Source organism: Kryptolebias marmoratus, linkage group LG15, assembly GCF_001649575.2.
Source record: "Kryptolebias marmoratus isolate JLee-2015 linkage group LG15, ASM164957v2, whole genome shotgun sequence".
In the NCBI taxonomy this organism is placed as follows: domain Eukaryota; kingdom Metazoa; phylum Chordata; class Actinopteri; order Cyprinodontiformes; family Rivulidae; genus Kryptolebias; species Kryptolebias marmoratus.
Genome location: NC_051444.1, coordinates 18,536,978 through 18,562,389, shown reverse-complemented (window position 1 = coordinate 18,562,389; position 25,412 = coordinate 18,536,978). Strand labels below are relative to the sequence as shown.

General features: G+C 40.4%; 1 protein-coding gene across 1 annotated transcript in view; it reads right to left on the bottom strand.

Moving 5' to 3' along the window:
- Nucleotides 1-5,286: 5,286 nt before the first annotated feature.
- Nucleotides 5,287-25,412, bottom strand: part of LOC108241590 (solute carrier organic anion transporter family member 3A1) — a 21,293-nt gene continuing 1,167 nt past the window's right edge. Inside the window, exons 2-10 of the mRNA XM_017425867.3 lie at nt 22,954-23,413; nt 10,541-10,639; nt 9,481-9,750; nt 9,214-9,378; nt 7,604-7,802; nt 7,301-7,436; nt 7,031-7,203; nt 6,310-6,374; nt 5,287-5,696 (exon numbers count right to left, since the gene is read on the bottom strand). Coding sequence (XP_017281356.1) covers nt 5,320-5,696; nt 6,310-6,374; nt 7,031-7,203; nt 7,301-7,436; nt 7,604-7,802; nt 9,214-9,378; nt 9,481-9,750; nt 10,541-10,639; nt 22,954-23,413 — 1,944 coding nt within the window. The 3' untranslated portion in view covers nt 5,287-5,319. The remainder of the gene's footprint in view (nt 5,697-6,309; nt 6,375-7,030; nt 7,204-7,300; nt 7,437-7,603; nt 7,803-9,213; nt 9,379-9,480; nt 9,751-10,540; nt 10,640-22,953; nt 23,414-25,412) is intronic.

The following is a 25,412-nucleotide window of genomic DNA, read 5'->3' as shown; positions in this document are numbered from 1 at the left end:
GATAAGATCATAGCAGAGCACAAGCACACTTTGACTGAACTGATGTCAGGATCTATCTTTCTCTGTCAGAACGTTTAGATGAGAAATGCCCCCATCTGACCAGGTATTGATTCAATGAATACCTCTATATGCGTACAGCAAACTTATATCTGCATGAAAACGCTTAATAAAAGGACAGATCCTGTTTTCTGTATCAGTATCTAGTGCCTTATAGCACTGTACTTGTGATGCTTATAGGCAAGAATTTTTTTCTCATCAAGGGGTGTAATAAAGAGAGGTTGTGTGTACGATGTGTGACAAACTAAAACAAGAGAATAAATGAAAAGCTGCCCCATTTCATGCACAAAAATAAGATGTGTAACACAGTTGGGTCTTACTCCTAGGGGCCCCATCTATCTATCTATCTATCTATCTATCTATCTATCTATCTATCTATCTATCTATCTATCTATCTATCTATCTATCTATCTATCTATCTATCTATCTATCTATCTATCTATCTATCTATCTATCTATCTATCTATCTATCTATCTATCTATCTATCTATCTAATCTATCTATCTATCTATCTATCTATCTGTCTGTCTATCTGTCTATCTGTCTATCTGTCTATCTGTCTATCTGTCTGTCTGTCTGTCTATCATTTCCTTGCAGAAAGTTATAAGAAGTCATACATGCTACAAACATGTAAAGCTGTTTGCTACCACATAAAAAGTCAGCCATGTATGAAATTTTGGCTAATTAATCAAACGTTGGCTGGGTAACCAGGAAGTTATCACAGAAAAAAAGGCCAAAACTGAAAACAAAAATAGTATATTTAATGTATTTACAATAAACATACAATCATCTTTTCATTTCCAAAAAATATACAGAAATGAAATTTTTTAAATACAAACTCAAAAAATTTATGTTAATAATTAAAAAAAAAAAAAATCCAGAGAAGAGGGCACATCTAAAAATATTAAGTGAAGCTTTGAAAATATAGCATATATTTTCTTATTTCAACGCCCTTCTACTTTTCATAGGTCCACGGCTAAGAGTCTTGAAGGTCACACACTGAATACCATCTACATAAGCAGACATGCCAACCTAAAACCATTACTGACATCGTTCAAGGTTTCACTTTAGTCAAAGGCAACATGCTGAGACTCAAACCAAAAGATTATGTGTTTATGAAGAGTTTCCAGTTTTTCAGAAATGGTTTCAAGCAACAAAATGACCAATTATAGACATATTCCAAGAGAATGAAGTATTTGCTAGTCTGCTGAAGACTTTTTAGATCGAATGCTTTTGAACACAGTTTTGGTACTAAAACTCGTCATATGCCAATAATCTGATCACTGAAGTCCCACTGTAAAAGTCAACCACAAAGCAAGGCCATCAAAAGAGAATAATGAGAAAAATAGAATGTAAAAAAAAACATTTACGCTCTAAAGGTATTTTCTCATCACAAGGCAAAAACATGTCAAGTACATTTAGGTGCCAAAAGAAACAGTCTTCTTGCCGCAGGTGATAACAAGGTCCGGTCACACTTGCCAACACATTGGACACACCAAGAATATGTTTGCTTTTTTTTTTTGTTTGTTTCGTTTTTTTTGTGAGTGTTGAACGTCGCAGGTTGATATGGCACAACACGGCTCCTGTCAGAACGAGAAAAAACGTAACATCTGGCCACAGCTGCAGGGATGCAATCTGAAGTTTGACTGATTTCCCGCAGTCACCAGTGTTTACTGTACAGCACACTGTCACTGTCAGGCTGCGGCTTGAAAAGTTGATTTCACGTGGAGCAAAGCAAGTTGCCAGAGTTTCCACTGGTAGAGATTCATCGAAATCAGGCAAAACCTTCCACTTATTAGAAAATTCCTACCTATTAACATTTAGCACGTGTCAAATATTACGGTTCTTTAGGTCAATGTACAACAGTTCTTCAGCTGTTTGGGACACTTTTACTTTAGATGCTGACAAACACTTGGAGAAACGGCTCTGTACTGCAGCGTGTTAACACTAAGTTCTCCTCGGGACGTTACAGAACACTTCTATGGCGTCACTTCAGCACTTTTATGGCACTTCTATGTACAGAGGAGTTAATACTGTGACTCACTGGATGATATAGATATAGACAAAGCCACTTACAGAGTTACTGTGAAGGAGGAGGTGGCCAGAAGGTAAGAATATTTATCATTTCCCCGCTGAAGGAAAATCTAAAACCTGCTTTTTTAATTGTTGATATTAAGCCCAGCAGCCCTGAGGCCCCACCTGCACCCATCTGAGTAATTTAAACTCAGTTAAACTGATTGTGTACAAAAGTAATCAATAATTGTGAGGAAATTGTAAATGGTATGAAAAAAAAATGGTTTTAGAGAATCTTTAGCCAAGCTACAAATGTGCTTTGTCTGTTTTTTTAAAGTGTGGTTCATGTGGGCATGCTCGCCACCTACTGGCGCCATATGGGTATTTCAGCATTTTTGTTAGAATCATGGCGATGAAGTGTTTTATTTTATTTCATTTTATTTTAATAAGGAAAAACAGTTTTAATATCCAGACTAGTGTAGATGGGGCCTGAATTTGCTGCTGCAAGCCAATCTTTCAATCACACACCATGTTTTTGAGGTTTTAAGCACTTCAGGCACCAATCAGATAAAAAAAGAAAAAACCTGGTAAGAATTATCTTCCCGCTGCAGTGTGTCAGTGTCTTTATCGTCACACTCACTTTACAGCAGATATTAGAGCTGTTAAAGGTTGACCCATATTCTGTTTTATTCTGCTTCACCAACTTGAAATGTTCTCTTTTAAAACACAGAAGTTTCATTGTGGTGTTTAAATCTTTTTTTTTTTTTGGTTTAGTCCAATACAAACAGCAACTCTGGTTGTAGAAACTAAATCTACTTCCCATCACCATTAAAATAAACTCTGTTACACCCTTTGTCTGCCTCTGAAACCCAATAACAGCCCCGGCACGGTTTAGTTGCTGGCAGGGTTCATCGACTGACCATCGCAACAAAGATTTATTGTTTTTACTTTCCAGTTTCTGTATGAAGTAAATAAAGATGCATGATAAGAGATCATTTTAAAGATCTTAAAGTTATATTTTCTCTGTTGTAGAACTGAGCCAAGATAGTTGCTTATATTTATTTCCAGTTGTTAAATTGTGGATCACTCTTTCATATAGTTTTTCTGTGCTGATTTAAGTGTAGTCTCACTTTGCTAGTCTTACACTAAAAATAAATAAATAAAACATATAATGTTTTTCTCAGAACACTGAACTCTGTTGATTATCTCCACACCTTGAAGAAGTCATACATTTTGGAAACAGAATCTGTGGCAATAATGAACTTTTGATGCAAAACATAAAAGAATACTTACTGAGTAAGTCCGACAAATAGTAGAATATATTATCTATATGTGTAAAACAATAAGCAGCCCATTTGTTTCCTGCAGAAGAAAGTAAATTAATAAGATTTACAAAATAACAAAAATCCTTTAAATCACTTCAGTGTGAGTGATTATGACTCAGCAGAGGTATAATAAAGATAAAAACTGTCAGCATCTCAATGCAGTATGCATTATAAAGCTCCTCTATAGTCAGAAACACAAATCAGAGGCCATTTGTGTCAAATGTTTAACCACATAGTCTGTGCAACTCTAACTTTATTCTGGTTTTTATTTGCATGCATCAACAGCATGCATTTCAATTAATTCTGGCAGGATCCTGTGTTCACTGACAGCTAAAGTACTATAATCAAGAGGTCTCATTGTGTTGATTTGGTGTTCAAATTAAGCGCCTTCACCCGTAGTCTGTCCTCTCATACTGTGAGCTTTACTCCTGGTAAGTGGTGTTGGTGAGAACGTCCTCTCCACACACTCACACACCTCGGGGAGCCTTAAAGTCCCGTTGTTGTTTTTTTATTTTAAATACCATCTTCTTGTGTAATCTATTAATACCTGCTTCAGGATGCTTTCACACAGAGAAATCACACCCCTATATTAAACTGCATCAATTAGCAATTGGCATTTGTCGTGCTTGTGCAGTCAGACCAGGAGCTTGAAAGCCATCCAACCGAACGGACGCGGACAGAGGTACAGAAAACATGTCTGCCTTGTTCAAACAGGCGACATTATTCACTTTGAGCAGAAACATTCATTCAAGGAGCCAATTAAAAGTTTATATTCTCCCCATTAAAATGTGCATTTTTTCTCTTTTGTTAAAGATAGTTCAGATTTTTTTCATTTTTGAAGTGGTGTTTTGTGGAAAGGTTATAAACAACATCTTACCTGTTGTAGATAGGTCTTTGTTTCTCCACACTGAAGTCATTCAGAGTTTAATTCTGGCCATCAATCTGGTCAGACGTAAGCTCTGAGTCCCCAAACTGAGGTCCTTCAGACAGCTATCTACAACAGGTAAGATGCTGACTGTTCATAACGTTTCCACAAACAATTGTGAAAGATCTGAACTATCACTTTAGTTAAAAAGGGAAGGAAGTCCTGTGATCCTGTAATCAGGATAGTTAGTTTCATTTGGCATTTGCTCAAAATGCTAAAAAAAAACTAATTAGGTTAAGTCACTTCTGACATTTTAAATAATTTTTGGCAAACATCACTTTAAAAAAAAATGTTTTTGTTAATCACTGATGTTATTGTTACTTCTCAACCATTTTTAAGACACTAAACTAACAAACTTACTGTTGTAACTTTCTTAACCACATGATTTGATTCATTTTCCACTGCTCCAGAGATGTTTTCTTATGATAAAATATATGAAATTGTTTTATATTTTAAGTGGAAACCAAAGGAGAGTTAAGTTGGTTATTATTAAACAAGTTTGTTAAGAATCCTACTGGGTTGCCAAGAAGTTTCAAGAGGGTTTCAAACTGCACTAAACTGATGAGGAAACGTGTGTTAAAAGTAATTTTTGCATCTTTTTTTTTTTTTTTTTTAACCACACCTGAGAAATACTGCAGGTAAATAACCTACCTGGCAAAGCTCTGGTCAAGTCTAAACCTCATAGCGTTGTATTATTATTATTATTATTATTATTATTATTATTAATATTATTTGTCATCGCTGTCCATTTTCTTTTGATGTTAAAGAAGAAGAATATCCCCAAATTACTAAACGCCCTTTTCCTAATCCAGTTGATTTCCACTATGACTTTGAAAAGTTATGGATAGAGTATTTTGGCAATCGTCTTCTTCATAATTCTCAAGGGGTCCGATGGTTTGGGTGGAAAGAGAGTAGGACCCTTAAAGCGAATGATGCTTTAGACAGATACAACACCAAACTGCACATTAATAGCTGCTGCTGTCTACTTGCAGATCTCCACTATAAAACCGACTCCATGTTGTCACACGTCTCCTGGTCCTCCAGGTTGTATATGAACTTTGTCCTGTTGGTTGGATTCTGGGTAATCTCCTTGCCCAAATTGTCCAGAGTCACGTTGGAGGCGAAGAGTTCAGTGGGCGTCAGGTAGCCCTCGCTGTTCTTGATGTACTTCCTGTAGTTCTTCCTCAGGCATTGCCATGTGGTGGTGTACAGGACGAAGGCCGTGGACTTGAGGACGATGGCGATGCTGACGTACAGATGCCTGTAGGACACGTTGTTGTACAGCATGCAGGCCCCCTTCTCGCCACAGACGGAGCTCCAGAACAGACAGGTGGAGTCGATGCCCATCCCGAAGATCAGAGGGGGAGGGATGAAGCCTGGACCAAGCGGGGTGTCGGGGACAGACAGCAGGTCAAAAAGGTCAAGATCAGTACCGGTCTGAGCTCTGGTTCTGACCGTGAATCGCTCTGACGTTTGTGTCACACGATTAAATTACAGAGCAACAGGAACACGCTTTAAACAGTGACTTACTGAAGAACGTGCAACAATACAATACAAATATGTGGAAAATTAAAGCCCTAGATTTCCTTAAGGGAATGCATATCGCCCACCACCTTTCAGTTTTACACTCAGATCATCTTATATTACGAATCGACCAAGTCATTATGGTCAAATCGTGAAATTTTATGTTCAATCTCAAACAATATTGCAAGCTCTTGCGTGACATGTTAGCGCTCAAAATATATGTTGGGGATGACTCTCAGCTACTACCAGATGAAATTTTAACTCAGTATCTGTAAAATTGGTTATAGCCATTTTTTGTTTACTTAGCTGTGACAGCCATAATGAATTGGGTTGACTCCAAAAGTTAAGAAGCTGTAGATGTACATCTGTGACTGTGAGTAATATATGTACACAGATACACACACAAGCAACAACGTTATCGCCTGCCTGTTGCCTTGCCGTGGAGGGTGAGAGTTAAAGTCTTACCTATCAGCCTCAGGAGCAGGAACAAAACTCCAAGAGCGTATGATTTCAGCTCCGGACTGACAGTTCTGAAAGAGAAGAGACGTTGGGCTGTAATTCTTGTTACAGCTTTATTTGGAATCAAAAATCTCTTTTAATTTTAACAACACCTGAACGTGTGAGTGTGTGTTGAATCTAAACATTGTGTCAAGGTTTCTGTCGCTGACTCGGACTTATTGCAACAACACCTAAATATTTCTGTCACCATCAAGGGCTCTGCGTCACCTCTTATAATATCCTTCCATTCCAGCCAACCATTTTCTCTAACTGCATGAACGTGTTTAGGATCACAGGGGGAGCTGATGTTCATCTCCAGTATTCAACGGGGGAGAGATCGGTACAGATCACCAGTCACAAGCCATGAATTTATTGCATTTTCAGTTTGTAGGAGTCTTTTTTTTTTGGAAATGATAGGTTTTACATTTACACTTTTCTGCTGCATGCACATTTCTATCACAGCTGAGAGACCCATATGACCACAACTATCTATCTTTATCTGTAAACATCTGTTACACTTTCTGTTCCGGACCTTGGCTGCTCTTCCATATATGTGAGATAGCATTCCCCTTTGAGCCAGGGTTTCTCTGTGTGACTGTCACCGTGATAAATCACTCTTCTACTGTATGTTTCAGGATCGGCTCCAAATGCCAACAGCTCCCTCTTGTGGGCTCACTGGCCCACGTACCTGATGAGGATGATGACGGAGGGCGTCTGAGCCATGGCTCCGATCATGCTGCACACGCAGATAACGCACAGAAAAGTGAGGAAGGCCTGCTGGCAGCCGGGACTCGGGCACTTTCCCGGTAAAGCCACGGCATCTTCACTGGAGCTGGATACACACGCACAGCTGCTCAGGTTCTGGCAAAAACACGAAAGACGCTGTGGTTAAAGAGATGTAACCTAATGTGTTCCTTATTTATCTGCGGCTGTTCAGGCTCTTTCTGCGTTCACTCACTGGTTTGGTGCAGCCGGCGAAGCAGGCTGAGAGGTAGGTGACTCCGTTGGACCCACAAACCGGGCTCACCGAGGCAGTGTAACAGTTACAGTTACTGATGCAGGGCGACTCGGGATGCTGCCAGGACCGCAGCGTCCTGCAGAGGAGGTCAAACATTATGTCGGGAACTATGCAGCACGTACAGTCCATATACAATGTTCACATCAGCCAGCGGAAACTTTCGATTGATTTTTCCACTTCACGGTTTGATCCTGCGTGGACCTGCAGACGAAGAGAGTCTCATTAGTCGGGTGTTAGTCTTACTCGTTGCTGTAGGCCACCGTGACCCCGGCGACGGGTCCCGTGTCACAGCCCAGGAAGAGGAAAGAGACGTAGCAGGCGGTGGACACCAGGTTGACCAGCATGGCCATGCGGACGGCACCCAGAGCCGAAAGGTTCAGCTTCTTAACCAGGAGGCCCCCTAGGAAGATCCCCAGACAGGCACAGGGGATGGCTGTCATACCTGGAGAAGCAACGGCAAAAATCAGATCAGGTCAAACAGAAAAAAACAAAAGAAACTGCTAAAGAAGCAGGAAAATCAATAACATATGACAATGAATAAATAAAAACAAAGAAACAGGAAAGCTAAAAAACAATGAAAGACCCTTAACCTGTGCGTTCAGCCTAATTGGTGCTGATTAGAACAGATTGTTGGAAACTTTTGATTCTTGTGATATGGCTAACATGGATCCTTTTACAAAAAAAAGTGACCACAGCAGGTACAATCAGCTTCAAAAAACATTAAACGACAGAAAAAAACTTTCATGAAGCATCCTGACAATCCACTGATTCGAATCACAGCAGCCTAAACTTTTTTTATTGACATGAGGTCTGACAGTGCAGTTCAGTAAAACCTTTAGCCTCATTTTTGGAACTCCCCTCATCCTTGGAGAGCATTTAAAATGCCTGTATTCTTTATTTTTTAACATGTCCTTCGGCTGCTTTCTTGTTTAACGTTGCACAAAGTCTGATACTTAAGTAGTTCTACATATTACTGTAGTGAATATATCGCTCTGTTCCTACACTTCACCACACTGAGGTTGTTAACCTAGAAGATGCTTGTTTACTCCGACGGGGAGTGGGGACCACAGCTGAGGGTTTTAAAGTAGCTGATTTCTAAGGTTGTAGGTTCATGACCAGATCCTGGTTTCTGCTTGTCACCTTTGATGAGGACCCTTGCATAACCCACCCGCTCCTTCAGATCAGCTGACCAGCTGCTCCTTAGAGTCCTTAAATCTAGGCTTAAGTTCAGGGGGGATCGAGCATTTAGTGTAGCAGCTCCTCCACATCCAGCTCAGACAGATCTCTCCATTGTCTGCTTTTAAAACTCTCCTTAAAACCCACCTATTTTCCTTCACTTTTAACACTTTGTAAAAAGTTTATTCCATTTTATTTTTCTCATGTATCTGATCTTATGTGTCTTACTATGTTTTTTGTCTTATGTGAGTCAAGCTTCATTGTTGACTAAGAACAGAACTGTGGTCCGCTGTAGTGTTTTAAATAAAGTTGGATTTGATTGGATTGGAGGAATATTAAGAAAAGGCAAAATGAAGGAATAGAATATGAAAAGAGCAGATAGATTAAACTAATTCAAAACATAAAAATCATGAATAACAAACATGTCCAAAGAAATAAAGCAAAAGCTAAAAGTATTTCCCCCAACATTTGTATTTATTTTATATAATTCCACCTTTCTGTGCATTGATATGCTATTTTATGTATTCGTCATTATACATTTTTATCCCCTTGTTGTTTACGTTTTTATTGTTTTTGTGCTACTCGCTTTATTCCTTATCTATCAACCTTCTTTTCTGACGGTTTAGTAGAAAATTCCTGACTTGCCAACAGTTCAGCACAGAAAGTGAGCAGCGTACCTAGCAGCTGATTGGCTGAGGAGGTGGTGAGGTTGAACTGCTGCTCCAGGTATTTTCCCAGGAAAGCAGCAAAACCAGCCACCACGGCGATCTCCATACAGGCCGCCAGCGTGATGCAGCTGAACACGGGGTTGGAGAGGAGGTGCCTGGTCACCCGGGGGATCACTGGGTTAGAAGTCAGAGACAAAAAGAGAGGAAAAGTAGACAACAATCAATCACCAGTCAATTGGTTTTCCACAGCACCTCCTCTAATCTTCAGCTTCTTACCTTTCAGATGCTGCCAGACTGAGAGGCCACTGTTCATGTCGAAGCCTCGGATGGCTCCGTTGGGTTTGGAGCCCTGGCTCTCCTGGCTCAGAGAAGAAGGCAGCATGGCCTGCTCGCTCTCCCCTCCACCGTTTATGTCCTGCTCGTCCAGCTCCTGGGGGAAGCCGAACATGAAGAGGGACGACAGGAAGAGTAAGGCACTGCAAAGGAGGAAGCCCCCCCACCAGGCCCCGATCCAGCGAGGGTCGTCTGGGGTGATGTCCAGCGTACCTGAAGGTAAAAGAAAAAAGAAGTCTTAAAGTCTTACAGCCCTGTTCACACATATAATACTGGCACTGTGTAACGACAGTCACCCAAATCATCACTTAAACTGTTTATTTTACCATAAACAGTACAAAAATAAAATAAAATTTGTCTTTCAAAAACAGAGGTTCACTTTAATTAAGATGCCAGTAACACATTTCCCAGATAAACTGAACCAGGGCCAGTTAAAGGCTGAAGAAGTTGTGTTATACTAAAAAAAAAAGTCTGGATGAAACAGCTTCCAACTTATTAGGATAATTGGCAAATAATCAGCACCAAATGTTGATTTAAAATGTGTTCAAGAGAGGCTGATTCATCTAGTAATTATATCCAAGGCCGAGCCAAACTGTGAGAGAGTGTGTGTGCAAATATTTCAGCAATGTTTCTCTGCGAAAAATGTTCAACTTCTTCAATGAACTGGACAATTTAAAAATTCAGAGAATCTGGAAAAATTTCTCATCAGTAAGGAAAAAGCTGAAACATTTAAAGGTCTGACATTCCTTGGAGGAATGCAGCTTGCCCCGCTGCTTTTCAGCTCAGAGTTTTAACTAAGATCGCTTTACCTTGAAAAATGATTTCAAGGTTTAGGTTTTAAATTAAACCATAAAAAATCAGTTTCTCAACATTTAAAACATAACATAAACAAAAACAACAACAAAAAAAACATGCCTCTGTGGTAAAACAGTCAACAAAAAGTGTTCGTCTGAAATGTTACATCAAGTAATTTCTTTAGTTTCTTTGTTTTTTACAAACTTACTGGTGTCGATGAAGACAGCATCAACGTAGACTTTGGTACAGACAGAACCGAGGATGAAGCCGCAGGCTGGGCCGAACACTAATGTTGAAAATAAGATGCCTGAAAAACAAAAAAAAAAGCGCGGTAAACACTAAGATAGGTCCAGAACGAGTAAAAATGAGCGTTTTACACAAGCAGGATATCAGAGAGGGTCAGAAAGTGAACACCAAGCAATCAGCACACTGTTGTGTTTCACTAGAGGGCAGCACTGTATCAAGACTGGGACGATCGTTCAAATATGAGGAGTCAAAAAAAGAGATTATTTTTATTCAGCTCTGTATTTTATCAAATGTGTCCCACGCACACACTAATGTAAGACCCCATCGTCCGGCAGCATCTTATGTGATCCAGCAGGAAATGACAGAAGAGCGAGACAGTGATACACGGCAGCAAAACAAGAAGCTGCTGTGCTTCGGTCCCAGCTGAGAGCGGCCCGGGAAGTGTCACCAAAAACCAGAACAGCAGGTTCAGTCCACTCCTCTGTAAGAACAGCCTGCTGCTCGAATCGTTGGAAAAGCTCAATTACATTATGTAGGACGGGAGGAAAGTCGACGATTTCTCCTTGCCATTTGTGACCGAACGACGCTGCGTTTCATTTACAGAATGTTTCATATTGTTACACATTTCTCCTCATAGGCTCTTAAACAAACATTTTCATTTTCACAGTTTTAAGAAGTAACCTCTAGCAGCTGCGCTCATCGCACCGTAGATCCTTAAACCTGAGAGCGGGGGTTTCAGATGGGGTGTCAATAATCACAATGTCTTCTATAAGAGATCAATAGAAGGTGAAGGATGATCAGATAAGAGCTAAAAGGAGTGTTTGAAACAAAAAACCATGACATGGGATCACCAAGTGACCTCTGCAATTATCGATTTAAATCAGAAACAGATTTCTTACACACACAGTTTTGAAGCTTCTCTTGATGCTCTGAATCATGAGAGTTCTTAGATTTACACAGCACTGACTGATAAAAATGATGTCAAACACATTAACATGCAGTTAAGTAGAACAACAACCCTACTATAATCCAACTATGATTCCTGCACGTTCAGGTTCTGAGCTGTGAGGGAAAAGTGCAGTTTCAGTGTGAAGGAGTCATCTACAGCCAGGGAAGGGTTTTATCTCCAGCATCACTCACTCAGATTAGTTTCATAATACTCAGCTTTACTTTGTCACATGGGAGCTTTAAGTAAAAGAGCTAATGCTAAATTTGTTCATTGCTTAGATAGATAGTAAATTAAAAATGCTACATTAAAGATGCTGCATGGAGTCTTAAACCTGAGAAAACTGATTCAGTGGCAAAAATGTGAAATTTCTATAAGAACTTTTTCTGATTTTCTTGTGGAATAATTTGCTGGAAGACATTTTTTGTTGCTTTGTTGACATTTTTATCTGGAGACACTAACCCACCCGCTCTAAAAATAGCAGGAAGATCCTTTAAACAGAGCTAGTTGCTGTTACACTACACTGTGCTGACAATTGGGGCTGAAGTCAGGCGACAGAGGAGGACACAGCTGGGCCGACTCACCAGCCAACCGATGGACATCCCCCTGTAACTTCCTGTGAGCTCCACAGAGGTCAAATCATAGACAAACACCAGACATCTAATCTATACTGTGTGCCACACAAACATGTCAGTGGATCAGTGGAAAATGTTGGTCTCCAGCTGCTGCGGTCACCAGTGTTCAGCTGTAATGTGGGTCTGACCGGACTCACTAATAAACTACACATGGCTGGACGGCGATGGCAGAGACGTGCAGTGAGTTTTGTTCTCGTTGTAATAATTCTGCGAAACCAGCTGTTTGACACCAATCTGGGGAGACGCTCCGCCGTCTGAATGTGCCGACTCAACAGCTGAACCCTTAGAGACACAGCTGAGGGCTCAAAGCAGTGAAAAGATTCACATGTGGAGGGATTGAGGTTTTACCTGAACAGGAAAACATTTACCAGTTCAGTCAGCTCTACAGCATGACTCAGATTTTGTGTGTTTGGTTCACTTAGGTAAATAATATCGGGATTAAGATGTCATCTGTCAGAAAAACTGACTCAAACTTTGTTCTAATATAATTACTGTCCAAATTTTATGTATATTCTGACTACTAAAATATGAGTTACCTTAAACTGACAACTAAAATACAATGTGCACATTTTGAGGCTGTTCAAAGTGCTATCTACAGCAGGTAAGATACTGTGTGTTCAAAACATTTCCACAAAACCCTTTGTTTTTAAAAGATTGGAACTATCTCTTTAAGGACCTGGCATTGCAGTTCTGATGAGCTGAATCCGAGGATCCAAACTGCTCCCGCTGTCACCCTCTGAGCTGCAGAGATTAAAGGGTTTTACTGGATTTCACTAATAATCTAATATTAAGCAGCACAAACAGAACTCAACCCTAAATTACCATATTTTTCTCACTGTAGGGCACACTTGATTATAAGACGCTCTGTCAATGAATGGTCCATTTCCGAACTTTTGTTATATATAAAGCGCACAGGACTATAAGGTGCATCGTCATGCACCTCCCAATTTTTGTAGCAGACTGCACGCGCCCCGCTCCATTCAAAATGGATGATTTCGCTGCTCTAGCAGAGCTGGTTCGCCTGTATCAGTATTTTTATGATCCCTCTATGAAAGATCCCAAAGATAATCAAACGGTTCAAAACTCACGGAAGAATACTGCACCGACGTAAGCGTCAAGAATAAACGCCTCCACCGCTCGCTCAGGTCTGATGTGCGACTATAACTGAGCCTTAATGCTGCAAGCGGTGTGGCTTTGTAGTTTGCCAAAGTCGTACTAAAACATTATAACTTCTTACATATGTAAGGAGCTCCGGATTATAAGGCGCACTGTCGTTTTTTGAGAAAATTTAAGGCATTTAAGTGTGCCTTACAGTCTGGAAAATACGATATAATGTTTTGTTCATATTAGTTTAGTGACATGATGATGCAACAGACAAGACGAACCAAAGGTCAAACTCACTGTAAGGTGGTTACAAATGACTCATTCTAGGGTAATAAAAAGACTTGCTTTCACACAATTATTATCTACTGAAAACTTGGTAACATAACTGATATTAAAGTAAAAGAAAACTAAGCAGAAATGAACCAAATACTAAAAATGTTTTGTGCTGCTGTACAAAAACCTAGAAATGTTGAAAGGTTAAGAAACTTATTAGGATTTTAAGTAGGTTTAAATGTCTATCGACTCCATCAATTACCTGACTCCTGCAGCTTTAATAATAAAATCTAATGCTTGTTGCAACCTTCTAGATGAACTCCCCTGTGAGACGGGGCGAAGAGATAAAGCTTGAAATATTTCTGCTGGCAAACAAACTAATTGAAGGTCTATTTCACTTCTGTGCTGCGTTTACTTCTTTCTCACGGCGCCCGACCGCATAATAACTCTGCATAAACTACGACGACGGAAACAATCATAATTCACACAATCATGCATTAAGGCGCAGTCACCGCGGGGAGGCAGAGAGCCTTTGAGGTGGTAGAGCATCCACAGAGACCTCTGGCAGCGTGCAGATGCTGTGTCAGACTTTTCCTCCTTCCTGTCAAACTGTGAAGCGTATAAAGCACACACCGCCGCAGCACAGGCTCAGCTTGACACGCGCTCGCTTTTAGGAGGTTTTATTACTCACTGCATCTTGGAATGAACTAAAAATACGCTTCCAGTGTCCAAACGATGCAACATACTCAAATATCTAACATTATTAGGAAATCTAGGCAGATAAAAGTTGGGTTTTTTTCGTTTTTTTTAGGTTATTCTCCACAATTGTGTTTGTTCTGGCCAATCTATTATTCATTTACATATTATAGCATCTATAATGATTTAAACTCCTTAATCGGCCATTGCAATACAAGCCATGTGTGTAAATAATATTCATGTAGAACATTTTAGGAGCTTGTTGATACTCTGATACATTTCAAATAAATGAAAGGCCTAGCATTCCTTGAATGAACAAACACTGCCCGCCTCCTTTCAAGCCAGAATTATTGACTTATGTGGTTCGATATTTTGCTAACAGAAAAACAGGGTTGACGCCAACAAATAATGCCAAGGCTTTAAGCAAATATGTCAATGTATGTGAATCTTGTTCTAGAAGTCTGTGTTGAAACAATTCTCTTCTACTGCCACAGCAAATCTGGGGTCCAAAATCCATTCAGTAAGTCGTGATATATTTTGCAAACAGTACAGACGAATGAATGCATAAGAGCACACAGGCAATGGCAAAAACATTATCGCCCTTTCCCCACCTCATCTGATTCAATAATGGCCCCCTCAGACGTGATGAACATTATGCATCAGCTGGTAGTAATTCCAACGCCACAATGTGTCCGAGTGCTCGGCGGTAATAAAGACAGCAGCGGCAGAGAGGTCACACTCTGTCGGACAAGGCTCCTCTTCCTCGTCACGCTGCCTCGACATGAATAATTTCATGCTCAGGCTCACATTATGGCACAGTTCAATCGCAGGCCCTTCATATCTTGGCAAAGGTGTTCCCATAAAACAGGCTGGGCCGGCCCGAACGGACAGCGTGTGCTGAGTCAGTGTCCATTCCTTCCCCTGCTGTCCTACAGAGGAAGAGTAATAACCCCGGTGGAGTCAAAACATTTTGCTGCAGTGGACTCTCAACTTGCAGCCTGACGTCGCTTCATTACATGCATTACAGAGATGAATAGAGGCTGAGATATGATACGAGGCTGGACTCCTCACACACTGCTCCTCCTGCACTCCACGCGTCTGTTTTGTGATTTGCTGTAATCTCGTTGCAGCACTTTGTACTGTAATCCATAAACCAATGACTATATCCATCTTTTATATACAGTTCTATATTACGTAGCTGTAGTGAAAACTTTCATTCAATAGAGGCCTAGCTTTCCTTAAAGGAACGCATTTTTCATGGCAGAGTTTTAAACGAAGACCATCTTATGTTGAGGAACAACAAAGTTGCAGTTTTGGTCAAACCTTGAAAATGTCATGTGCGATTTCATGCTCAGACTATGTGTTGTAAATGACTCTCAGCTACTACCACATCAAATTTTAGCTCAATCGCTATTAAACTTGTTGAGTTACAGCCCTTTTTACATTGGCTAAGGTTGATTAGCTGTGAATTGGATTGACTTCAAAAGTTTATCAATTGCAGATGTTCATCCAGTGGTTACTTTCTGAAAGTGTCATTAAAATTCATCCAGTGGTTCATGAAGTATTTTGCTAACAGACACACTGGTACATGTCCACACACACAAACACACACACACACACACACACATAACTATGATTGCCTACCTTTTGCCTTTTAACAGCAGGTGATAAACATGAAATTCACTGTGATTACAATTAGTTTGGACTTGATAAATGAGCAACAACATGACGCCATTATCCCTGAAGTTTTATTTATTTAACACACTCATGTATTATTTTTTTGTATTTAACCTAAAAAAATCCTCTCAGCATGGTTGTCCAACTCAAAACTGGTAGTTCATTTTCATAAAATGTATTTTACAGTCTATTATTTAGTATTTAGCCTAATTATTAACGTGTATTTTCTACATTGAACAATGAACAATACAGACCAGTGTTACCAGACACACAACTAAGGAAATGTTGTCCAACACAGTTTGCTTAGATAAAAACTCTGGTTCTGTTTTAAAGACGGCCCTGCCCTGTTGCTGAGGCATATAAAAGTGTTTACTGCAAAGAGACAAGATTACATCTTCCACTACAAAGACCCAAACAATGACTCGGCAGCACAAACTAAACTGTACTTGCATGTAAAGCTGAAACTTTATGGGGCTACACAGACTGCAAAACAAAAAGAATAGGTGTTTTCTTGTTTGAGCTTCAGTGAGTGACATAAATAGATAGAAAGCTGAGCTGCTTCAGCCTATCAGTCAAGCAAGGAACAGTGATCAATAATCCAATCCCAATCAGGCTCTGACACTGGAGGACACGCAGCCGAAGAGCAGGTTTATCGCTCTACAGGCGGCCATTTTCTACCACAGCAGAGCGTTTAAAACCAGTGGAAAAATAAATACATTGATATTTTACAATGATATGTGGAGCCTGGTGTGAGGCCTCCTCTCTACTCAGACTGAAACAAGTATAAATATCAAATCAAATATAAATAAACAAAAAAGTAGCATTCCTTGAAGGGATGCGTGTCACCCGCCAGCTTACATGCTGAACCTTTAAACAAAGATCTTGTAAGATCTCCTAGTGTTCGGAGTATGTGTTGGGGAGGACCCTCAGCGACTACCACAGCAAATTTTAGATCAATATCTGTGGAAGTGACTGAGCTGAAGCCATTTTTGTGTTTGGTAGGATTCATTAGTGGTGGCGGACATCCTGAATCAAGTCGAATTCCATAGGTATTATTCCAATTATTACTTTCTCAAGGTTTCATTAAAATTTGGCCAGTTGTTTATAATAAATTTTGCTAACAGACAGATAAACAAACACACAGAGAGATACATTAATTTCACCAGATTTTGGGGGATTCGAAAAGAAAGGAGACAGCATTGACATCTTTAACTTTACTTATGTCAGTGTAACGCAACATATTCAATTTGGTATCAGACAGATACCTTTTTGGTTTTTTTTGGTTGTTTTTTTTTGTCATTTGAAAACCAGCATCTGTTTCTTGTTTTTAATTTTTTTCCCCCAGTCTGCAGCCTGATCTGCTGCTCCCAATAATTAGATGCAGACGGTGTGTGTGTGTGTGAAAACACACAGAAAAAAGGTGCACAGCGGCTGATGTATCAAAAAATCAAGGTGTCACTTAGAAAGAGACCAGGTGCATGCTGGGAGACTTGCACAATAACAGCTCTATGGTGCTTTCCTGATTGCTCTGGAGAATTTCTGTGTCCTCAGAGTCTCGTTCAGGTCGTATTGATCCGTGTGGGTGAAGATGTGACCACAAAAGAGCAGCCTCTCCTTCGATTATCTTGTTTGTTATTGGAGAGCTGCTGCTTTAATATTTAATCCTTTGGACAAATGTTTGCTAAACTGATTCTGTCACGTTGCATTATTGAGGGGTGCCCCGTGCCCCCCCCCCGCAAAGCAGCTCCGCTTTCACGCATCGAGCTTGTTGAGCAATGGCTCGGCCTTCAAACGGGTAAAGAAAGGAAGCAGGAGAAGTGACCAAGCGGCGCACAACACGTGAGCACGCTTTTTTTTTTTGTTTGTTTTTTTTAAAGACTGAGCCCTGTGTGATTACTGAGCCTCGAGAGCAGCAGCATTGTAGGACGTCGCCATGGTAATCATGACGCCTGGATCATCAAAGAGCAACGGACAGAAACCCTGAACAGATCGGGGGGGGGAGGAGCACTAAAATACAATATATTTAGAGTTTTAACACTCAGGATTGTATTAGCTGAGATGCTTGTTTTATTCATTGTTTGTGCTATCACATCCACTGGGGTCTCTCTTTGCGATCTGGAGGCCATTTTTAAGGCGAGAAACAGGAAGAAGCTGCCAGCAAATTCAAAGACACCCCCACCCCGGCTGCGTAAGTTTTCCAAAACAGCAGGATAAAAGCACAGTTATATATAATCAAGCATCTGATTTGAGTAGGCCTGTTGGATGCTGCTGAGCTAGCTCGCCTCATTTGGCCTGATGTCTCCTTTATTCTCCGTCCATCGCCTCCTCCCTCCTCTCCACTCAGTGCTGCTGGCAGAGACTGACCAGATGAAAGCAGAACAAAGCCCAGGCTTCATCAGCCTACAAAGAGTTTTACACAGAAATGCAAACAGGGACAACACGCAGCAGCATCAAAAACGTTAAAAACAAATAAACTGCACTGTGGGTTTTTATAATGCTTTTGTATTTAAAGCATCATAAATACAAAGAACCAACCACGGCTGTATTTTGCTTTATTTATTTATCACTGTAGAGGGTTAATGTAATGGCGATTTCACTCAAAAAAAATGAGAAATTTTAAGATTAACATCATTTTTCTGGCATTTGAAAAGAATAAAGAAGGTCTTCAAAAGAGCAACCATGGCAGTCATAACGCTATACACTCCTTACGCACATGACATTAAAATAAGGCAAATAAAAGCACATCTTCTACCAAAGTAAAAGCCTAAATGAAGTTGTTAACTCTTTTTTCTTTATGAAATTAAAGAAACTAAGCTTGCCTGTGAATGTAGGTTCAACAGCTGTAATCTTGATCCACATTATTCCTTTTAAATACTCAGCAAAATTTAATAAAACTGGATTTAAAAGGTTTTCCTTAATTTGGCCAAACCAAAAAAAGGGACAAAAGGCGGTCATCGCATGTCTAACTTTGCTCTCTCATCCTTAAGAAGGAACAACTGCTGCACTTTTTTACCAACATCCTTTAGGAACAACCACAGCTGGCAAACAGGGAGGGTTGAACATCATTAACATGAAACTGGCTGGAGCTGTAATGGCACTTGGATCTTTTATGCATCCCGATTGTTAAAAATGACAGGAGAGAAATAACAAAGTTGCAGAGAGTCCGGTTGAATGATTGTGAAGTAGCAAACTTCCCAACTAAAGCGTTGTCATCCTGATCCGCTGGAAGTCATCTGCCTGTGTAATTACTGCTGTGTTTAGTCAACAACTACTGCTTTACTGATTAACTTATTTCAGGTTTGATTGTTGGATAATAATGTTCTAAAAACACAGCATTCATTGCACTAATTTTAGCAACAGAGAAGACTTTTTTCCCCCCAGCTCCATTGTCTCTCTATGTACCCAGATGGAAATCGGCGAACTGCAGGTCGCTGAGCAGAGAGAAAAACAGAAGTGGCACCGCGCCTGCCTCTGAACTGTTGCCGAGGCAGTTTTGACAGGCAGGCTATTATGCATGTTATGTCGACCTGCTAGCTGCTACTGTAACTCACAGTCCTCTTCTGCTGGACGGTGAAAGTTTGCTGACGTTTGCAAAAAAAAAAAGCACTCCCTTTAAGAACACCTAAACTGTATGACAAGGGGCAGGATAATACCCATAACTTTACCAGTATAGAATTTCTACTACATAAGGGTTTTTTTCCCACTTAACTATTTTTATTCCTTTGCAAAATGTCACAAAAATAATAAAAAAAGAGTAAGCCATGGCTCTTTAAATGAGAATGTCATGTTGAAGAAAAAGGTCAGAGGTTAAAGATTTGTGATCAGCTAAGCAGAGCACAAAAAGTAAGAAGATTTGTGCTTAGTCATTTATTTCTGTGTTGTAACAATACATTGTGGCAATAAAGCTTATACCAATAGAAAGCCTGTTTATTCCCCTTATATGGTGCCACATTTGTTAGGAAAATGCATTTGTGGGTTGAGCAGCAGAGCTGAGTATGTGGGTTGCATCCATGAAAAACTTGTCAAATCTCTGCCATTGACAAACAGCTCATTCTGCTATTGACTCTTGTTTTGAGCTTTTGATACCCCGGGTGCTGACTGTCAGGTGCCTGATTGTCAGCACCTGTGAGCAACTAGTAGTAATCCCATATCTCTGCAGTCTGGGACCAAACTCTGCCCTCCAGGATGACAACGCTTGACCCCACAGAGCGGAGTTTATCAGAGACTACCTCCACAGTTTGGGAGTGGAGAGGATGGAATGAGCTGCCTGCAGTCCTGACCTCAACCCTGTTGAACGCCTGTGGGAACCGCTTTTGTTCGTTCCAGGGTGACCAGCACAACCACATTGGCTGTCTTAGCGACAGATGCTGGTTGAAGAATGGGATGCCATCCCACAGAAGTGTATGACCAAGAAGCTGAGCAGCCTGAGGAGGAGGTGCAAAGCTGTTGTGGCTGTGTATGCTTCTTCCACTTGCTGTTCGTTAAATTGTTAAACTCCCAATATGTTTTGTTTTTTTCAAACTTCATTCATCCAATCTAGGAAAGAACACCAAACAACAGCAAGTTCTTCATAGGGACAACCCACAGCTCTGCTGCTCAACCTACAAATGCATTTTCCTTACAAATGTGGCGCCAAACAGGCCTTCCATCGGTATAAGATTTGTTGCCAAGAAGCATTGTTACAACAAAGAAATAATCAACCAAACACAAATTTCTTTACTTTTTGTGCTAAGTTATTAAAACTACATTAAACACAATGTTAAGAACAGTATCTGGTTCTTGCCACCAAGAACATACAGGTTCCACTACAGTTGTGGCACGTTGACCAGAACCACACTGCTGATATGAGATAAAAAGATGTCCACCTCTGCAGATATATATATATATATATATATATATATATATATATATATGCTAATGAACAAATGTTATGCTCAGAATCTGGTGTTAAACCAGCCAACAACACAAGCTGATGCTGGTGGTGTGGAAATGCAGGTTTTTATTGACACAATTTATGCTTCTAAAAAGTGCTTAACAGTAGCTTGAATTCCAAAGGCCATCTGAGAAAATGATAATTTACTAATAATGTGGGTCGCTTTTTCTAATTGCTAATTCCAGCTACTATGTGTCACAAATTGGCCCAGACTGGGACAGGATGTGTGCCCCATTTTCTTTGTAATCTCCTGGGAAAATAAAGCGAATCTCGAAATTAGATTATTATTTTTAGAAGATCACAATCACAAGCCAGATCAGACGGCTTCGAGCTTTAGGTTTGTGGCAATCAGTACCTTAAAAAAGCAGCATCAGTTGAGTTTTGTGTGGCAACAGCTTCTAAAGAGATGTTATGTATGTCAGAACTGAATGATGTTTTTTTGACTAAAAGAAGAACTAAAAACAGGTGAATTCCTTAAGGTTACGCAGCATCTCATTTTAGCTCCAACTTCAGCCCAAGTGTGAGCAATCTGTGCTCTTTTTTGCATCAGAGCGCAGCAGATCTCTATTGTCGTGGCTGCACAAGTTAAATACGACCGTCCATCGAAAACACAGCAGACACAAAAGTGACAGAAAGAAAGAAGAACACTCTTTCCTCATGGTGAGCTGTGAATCCCAATGAATGAAAATCAGAGGCACTCCTCTATAAACAACATCTCAGTCTATCAGTGAGGAACCACGTTCAGGGTGGTGTTTCTAAATCAGTCAGTGAAGTTTTGTGCTTCATCAATCATCACTTTAGTCCTCTTATTTTAACATGATAAACTAAGTATTTTAAGCACTATGTTCTCCCAGGAGATAATCGCTTTGGGTTCTGTTTGTCATCCGCTGGATGTGAAGCGTAATCATAATGTTTTATGTTCCTCACTTTTTAGACACTTAATATGTAGATGTAAGAATGCCACACACTTATCACTGGGGCAGAGGATGAATTAGACCTGACATTTCCTGACATAAAAAGTACATCAGATTGCTTTTCTTCATTTGTTCTTTCTCCGTTGGTCCAAACACAACAGCAGCTGTAAGAAGACGCTGTATATTTCAGGCGAAATCTGTCGTGAACGGCACCTGGTTTTTTAGAGTCAGACACTTTTTGCCTGGGTAAATATTTACAAAAACCCGTGCAGGTTTTTCCTCTAAACGCACATTTAATACTTAATTTAAATGTGGGCGACCTGCATAAACTCAGGAAGACGCTGTTTGGCCGGTAGTGCAGATTGAAGCGCAAACATCAGTCTGCCAGGGCTTTGAGAACGACACAGATGTGCAAAACCTTAAACTGCACCTGTAAAAAAAAACACACAAACCTTGGAAAACTATTTTCTTGTGCTCCTTCACAAACTGATCTGTTAAATACTTTTCAACTCTAGTCACGACAGAAAAATATATAAACAGGAGGAATTTTTTTTTTTTTTGCTCTGACTATAAATGATGTTTCTTTGAATTTTATAGTCAGTTTTTTTATTTACTGATGGGCAAGTTATTTTTTCTTACATTGATCCATGCGTCTCACTTTTGTAGTTAAACCAGAGAATTTGGCGTGTTAGTACACAAAAAGAAGAGTTCTTTTCATAGCATCAAAAAAATCTCAAATTCTGTCATAAAGCCACAATAATGGACACTTGCAGAAATGCTCCTGGTAATAATTTGGGTTCAGTACATTGGTTCTGGAAGAACTCATTTATTAGATTTACTTTAATGCATTATTTATATCCTTACTATTTATTTTGATTGAGAACTATAGAATTTAGGTATTTTAATTTAAATAATTCTCTATGTTATTGTCTGTTTCACCATGCTGAGCTGAATAAGCACTGAATTTAATAAATGAGACCATAAACGTCTGTTTTACAAAATGTTTCCTGATTTATTAAAACAAGTATAACCTCTAATATGACCATGTTTTAATGAACTCTTGAGCTGTTTGCTGCCATCTGGAATATAAACATGAGGGTTTTTTTTATCATCCCTCAGCAATAAATGATTTTTCAATAAATGTGATCAGAGTCACCAGTGATGAGAGCGTCTCTCTGTCTGCACAGCATGACTCACCTATATACAGCGAGGAGTCCTTCTTGTGGACGTGGTCATCGATGTAGGACACTCCCAGAGGCTGGACAGGTGTTGCCCCGATGCCGAGCAGAACCTGGGCTCCAATCAGCAGAAGGTACATCATGTTGGTGTTGGCTCGGTTGCTGCAGTTGAACCCAGAGTCTCGGTTTTCCGACCTGGATTTGTTGGAGCAGATGTCCCTGCCGTCCTCGGCGTGCCACGAGTCCCCCGAGTCGTACTCGTACTGGTGAGTCAGGAACTCTGGCAGGGCTGAGAGCAGGGCTCCCAGCGCCATCACAATCCCGCCGCAGCCAATCAGGCGGGGCCGGTGGGCCTTGGCGCCAAAGTAGCTGACAAACAGAATGAGGGCCAGGTTGCCGATCTCGAAGCTGCTGGCGATGACGCCTACGTCTGCGCTCTGGAGGTTGAAGCGTCTCTCCAGAGTGGTGAGGACACTGACCTGGCAGTCGAAGAGGCAGGAGAGAACAAAACAAGAGTCACCACTGTAAGAATGGGGGCTGCTGTCTTATCTACTGATTGTTTTACAGGGAATAATATTATTATGCATGTTCAAATCAATTTAAACGATCATCTCAATATTAGGAACTTTAACCCTCCCGTGGCATTTAGGTCAAATGGACCCGAAGGTAAAAAAGGGCTTCTCTTCCTCTCTTCAGTTACGATGGCTTCAGGAGGGTTAAGCATTACACGATATACAGGAAAAAATCCTGTCATCTTTATCTCATTACCTGAAAGCAGCCTGATGCCAACCAGAGAACAGGAGATGTGATTGTGTGTGCGGCTTTAGACAAGAGACGCCTTGCAGCCGCCACACAACAAACACATGTGGACGAGGGGTGTTCAAAACATTAGTTCAAGAAGGAGAGTGAAGTGTAGCTGAAGTTCAAAGACTTCTCAGAGTCAGAGCCAAAAGAAAAAAACTGATATTAGTCATGACAATGCGCTTTTTTTAAGAAGGGAAACATGCTGAATCGCTTTTTTTTTTAAACCTTTCGTCTTTTGCAGCATTGTTCATGCTGCTGATGGGTTCATTCAACATCCTCCCTCAAAGCTAAATTAATTTAGTGGGTATTACAATTATGGCTGCAAGTAACTATTGTTCCGATGTGGATTCAAACTTAAAAGAAGCAAGTCACAGTTTCCTGAGGAGCAGCGAGGAGTTTGTAGTCCCGGACTCATCTCGTTTAGTGCCTCGTAAAAAAAAAAAGCTTAAAATCAAGCAGTGAGGAGCTGGAGATCCTTGGATTGCACATCAGATTACAGGGAATTAAATTACAAGTCACTAAAAGCTACTTCGGTCTCGAAGAAGAGAGGAAATATAGGCATCATTTTACAATAACAATACCCTTATAAACAACAAATAGTTAATAATGCACTAATTAATGAAGCTGTAAGCCACTGATAAGCAGAGATAAATGAGAAAATACTCTTCTGGTGAGCTAACACTTATCTCTCCATTCTCACTGTTTACCTGTAGTCCTTTTAGTTTTGATTTTAAAAATCAAACATTTGTGGGCTGTCTGTTTGTTTTGGCCTCAAAAGCCATCTAGTTAAAAGCTGAGCAACTTCCAAAACATGACATTTACCTGAATATGTAAAATACAGCACTGGATTTAGCTGAACAGCGAAGCAGCTTCAGTGTCTAAACAGGGTTTTATACCTAAACTCCTATTAACGCCTTATAACCTAGTTATTGAGCATTCATAAATTCCTTATAAACTTATTGGTTTTGTTGTTAATATTGAGCTTTGGCAGAGCACATTGATTTAAACTCCACTGTGACTTTCACGCTGTGAAAGGAACCAGCTCTGACTGTAAGGTTCAGATCTAATGTCGCCTTTAACTCTGATCCATTCCAGTTATTTCCTTTCACATCTCTTCAGCATGAGAGTGTTTTGAATCCTCATAATATTTCAGAGGATGTAAACACCAGGCACCCCAGGTTCATCTTCTTCTTCTTGCTGACACCTGTCAGGGAGATTAGTTTTAGATCACCAATAAATCAGATCATTTGTAATCACAACAGGGTGAATTGCAATTAGTCTGAATCACAAAGACTCTGTTTTCTTTGTATCAAAGCTTTTGGATTCAACCTTCCAGCCTCTCTATTAAGATTTTTTTAAGCCTTAAACCGGTTTAACGCTTCCGTTCTGACGCTGAACAGAGATGGGATCTGTCAGGATGTTATTGATCATATCCTATCGGCGCAGTGGGCTGAAACGTGGTGTTAATGATGAGCCGCTCGTCTCTCCCTGTGCTGGAGATCACGTCATCTCTCGGGCCTGTGCACAGCGGTGTCACGGGCCTCCTGCATTATTTAATGAGCGCGCGGGACAGTGGCGGCCAGCTTGCGTGAGGCAAACCTCCCCGAGCGACGTTTCGTAACAACCCCGACTGGGGCCGCAAGGACCGCAGAGACAAACGTCCAGCACCGGCGT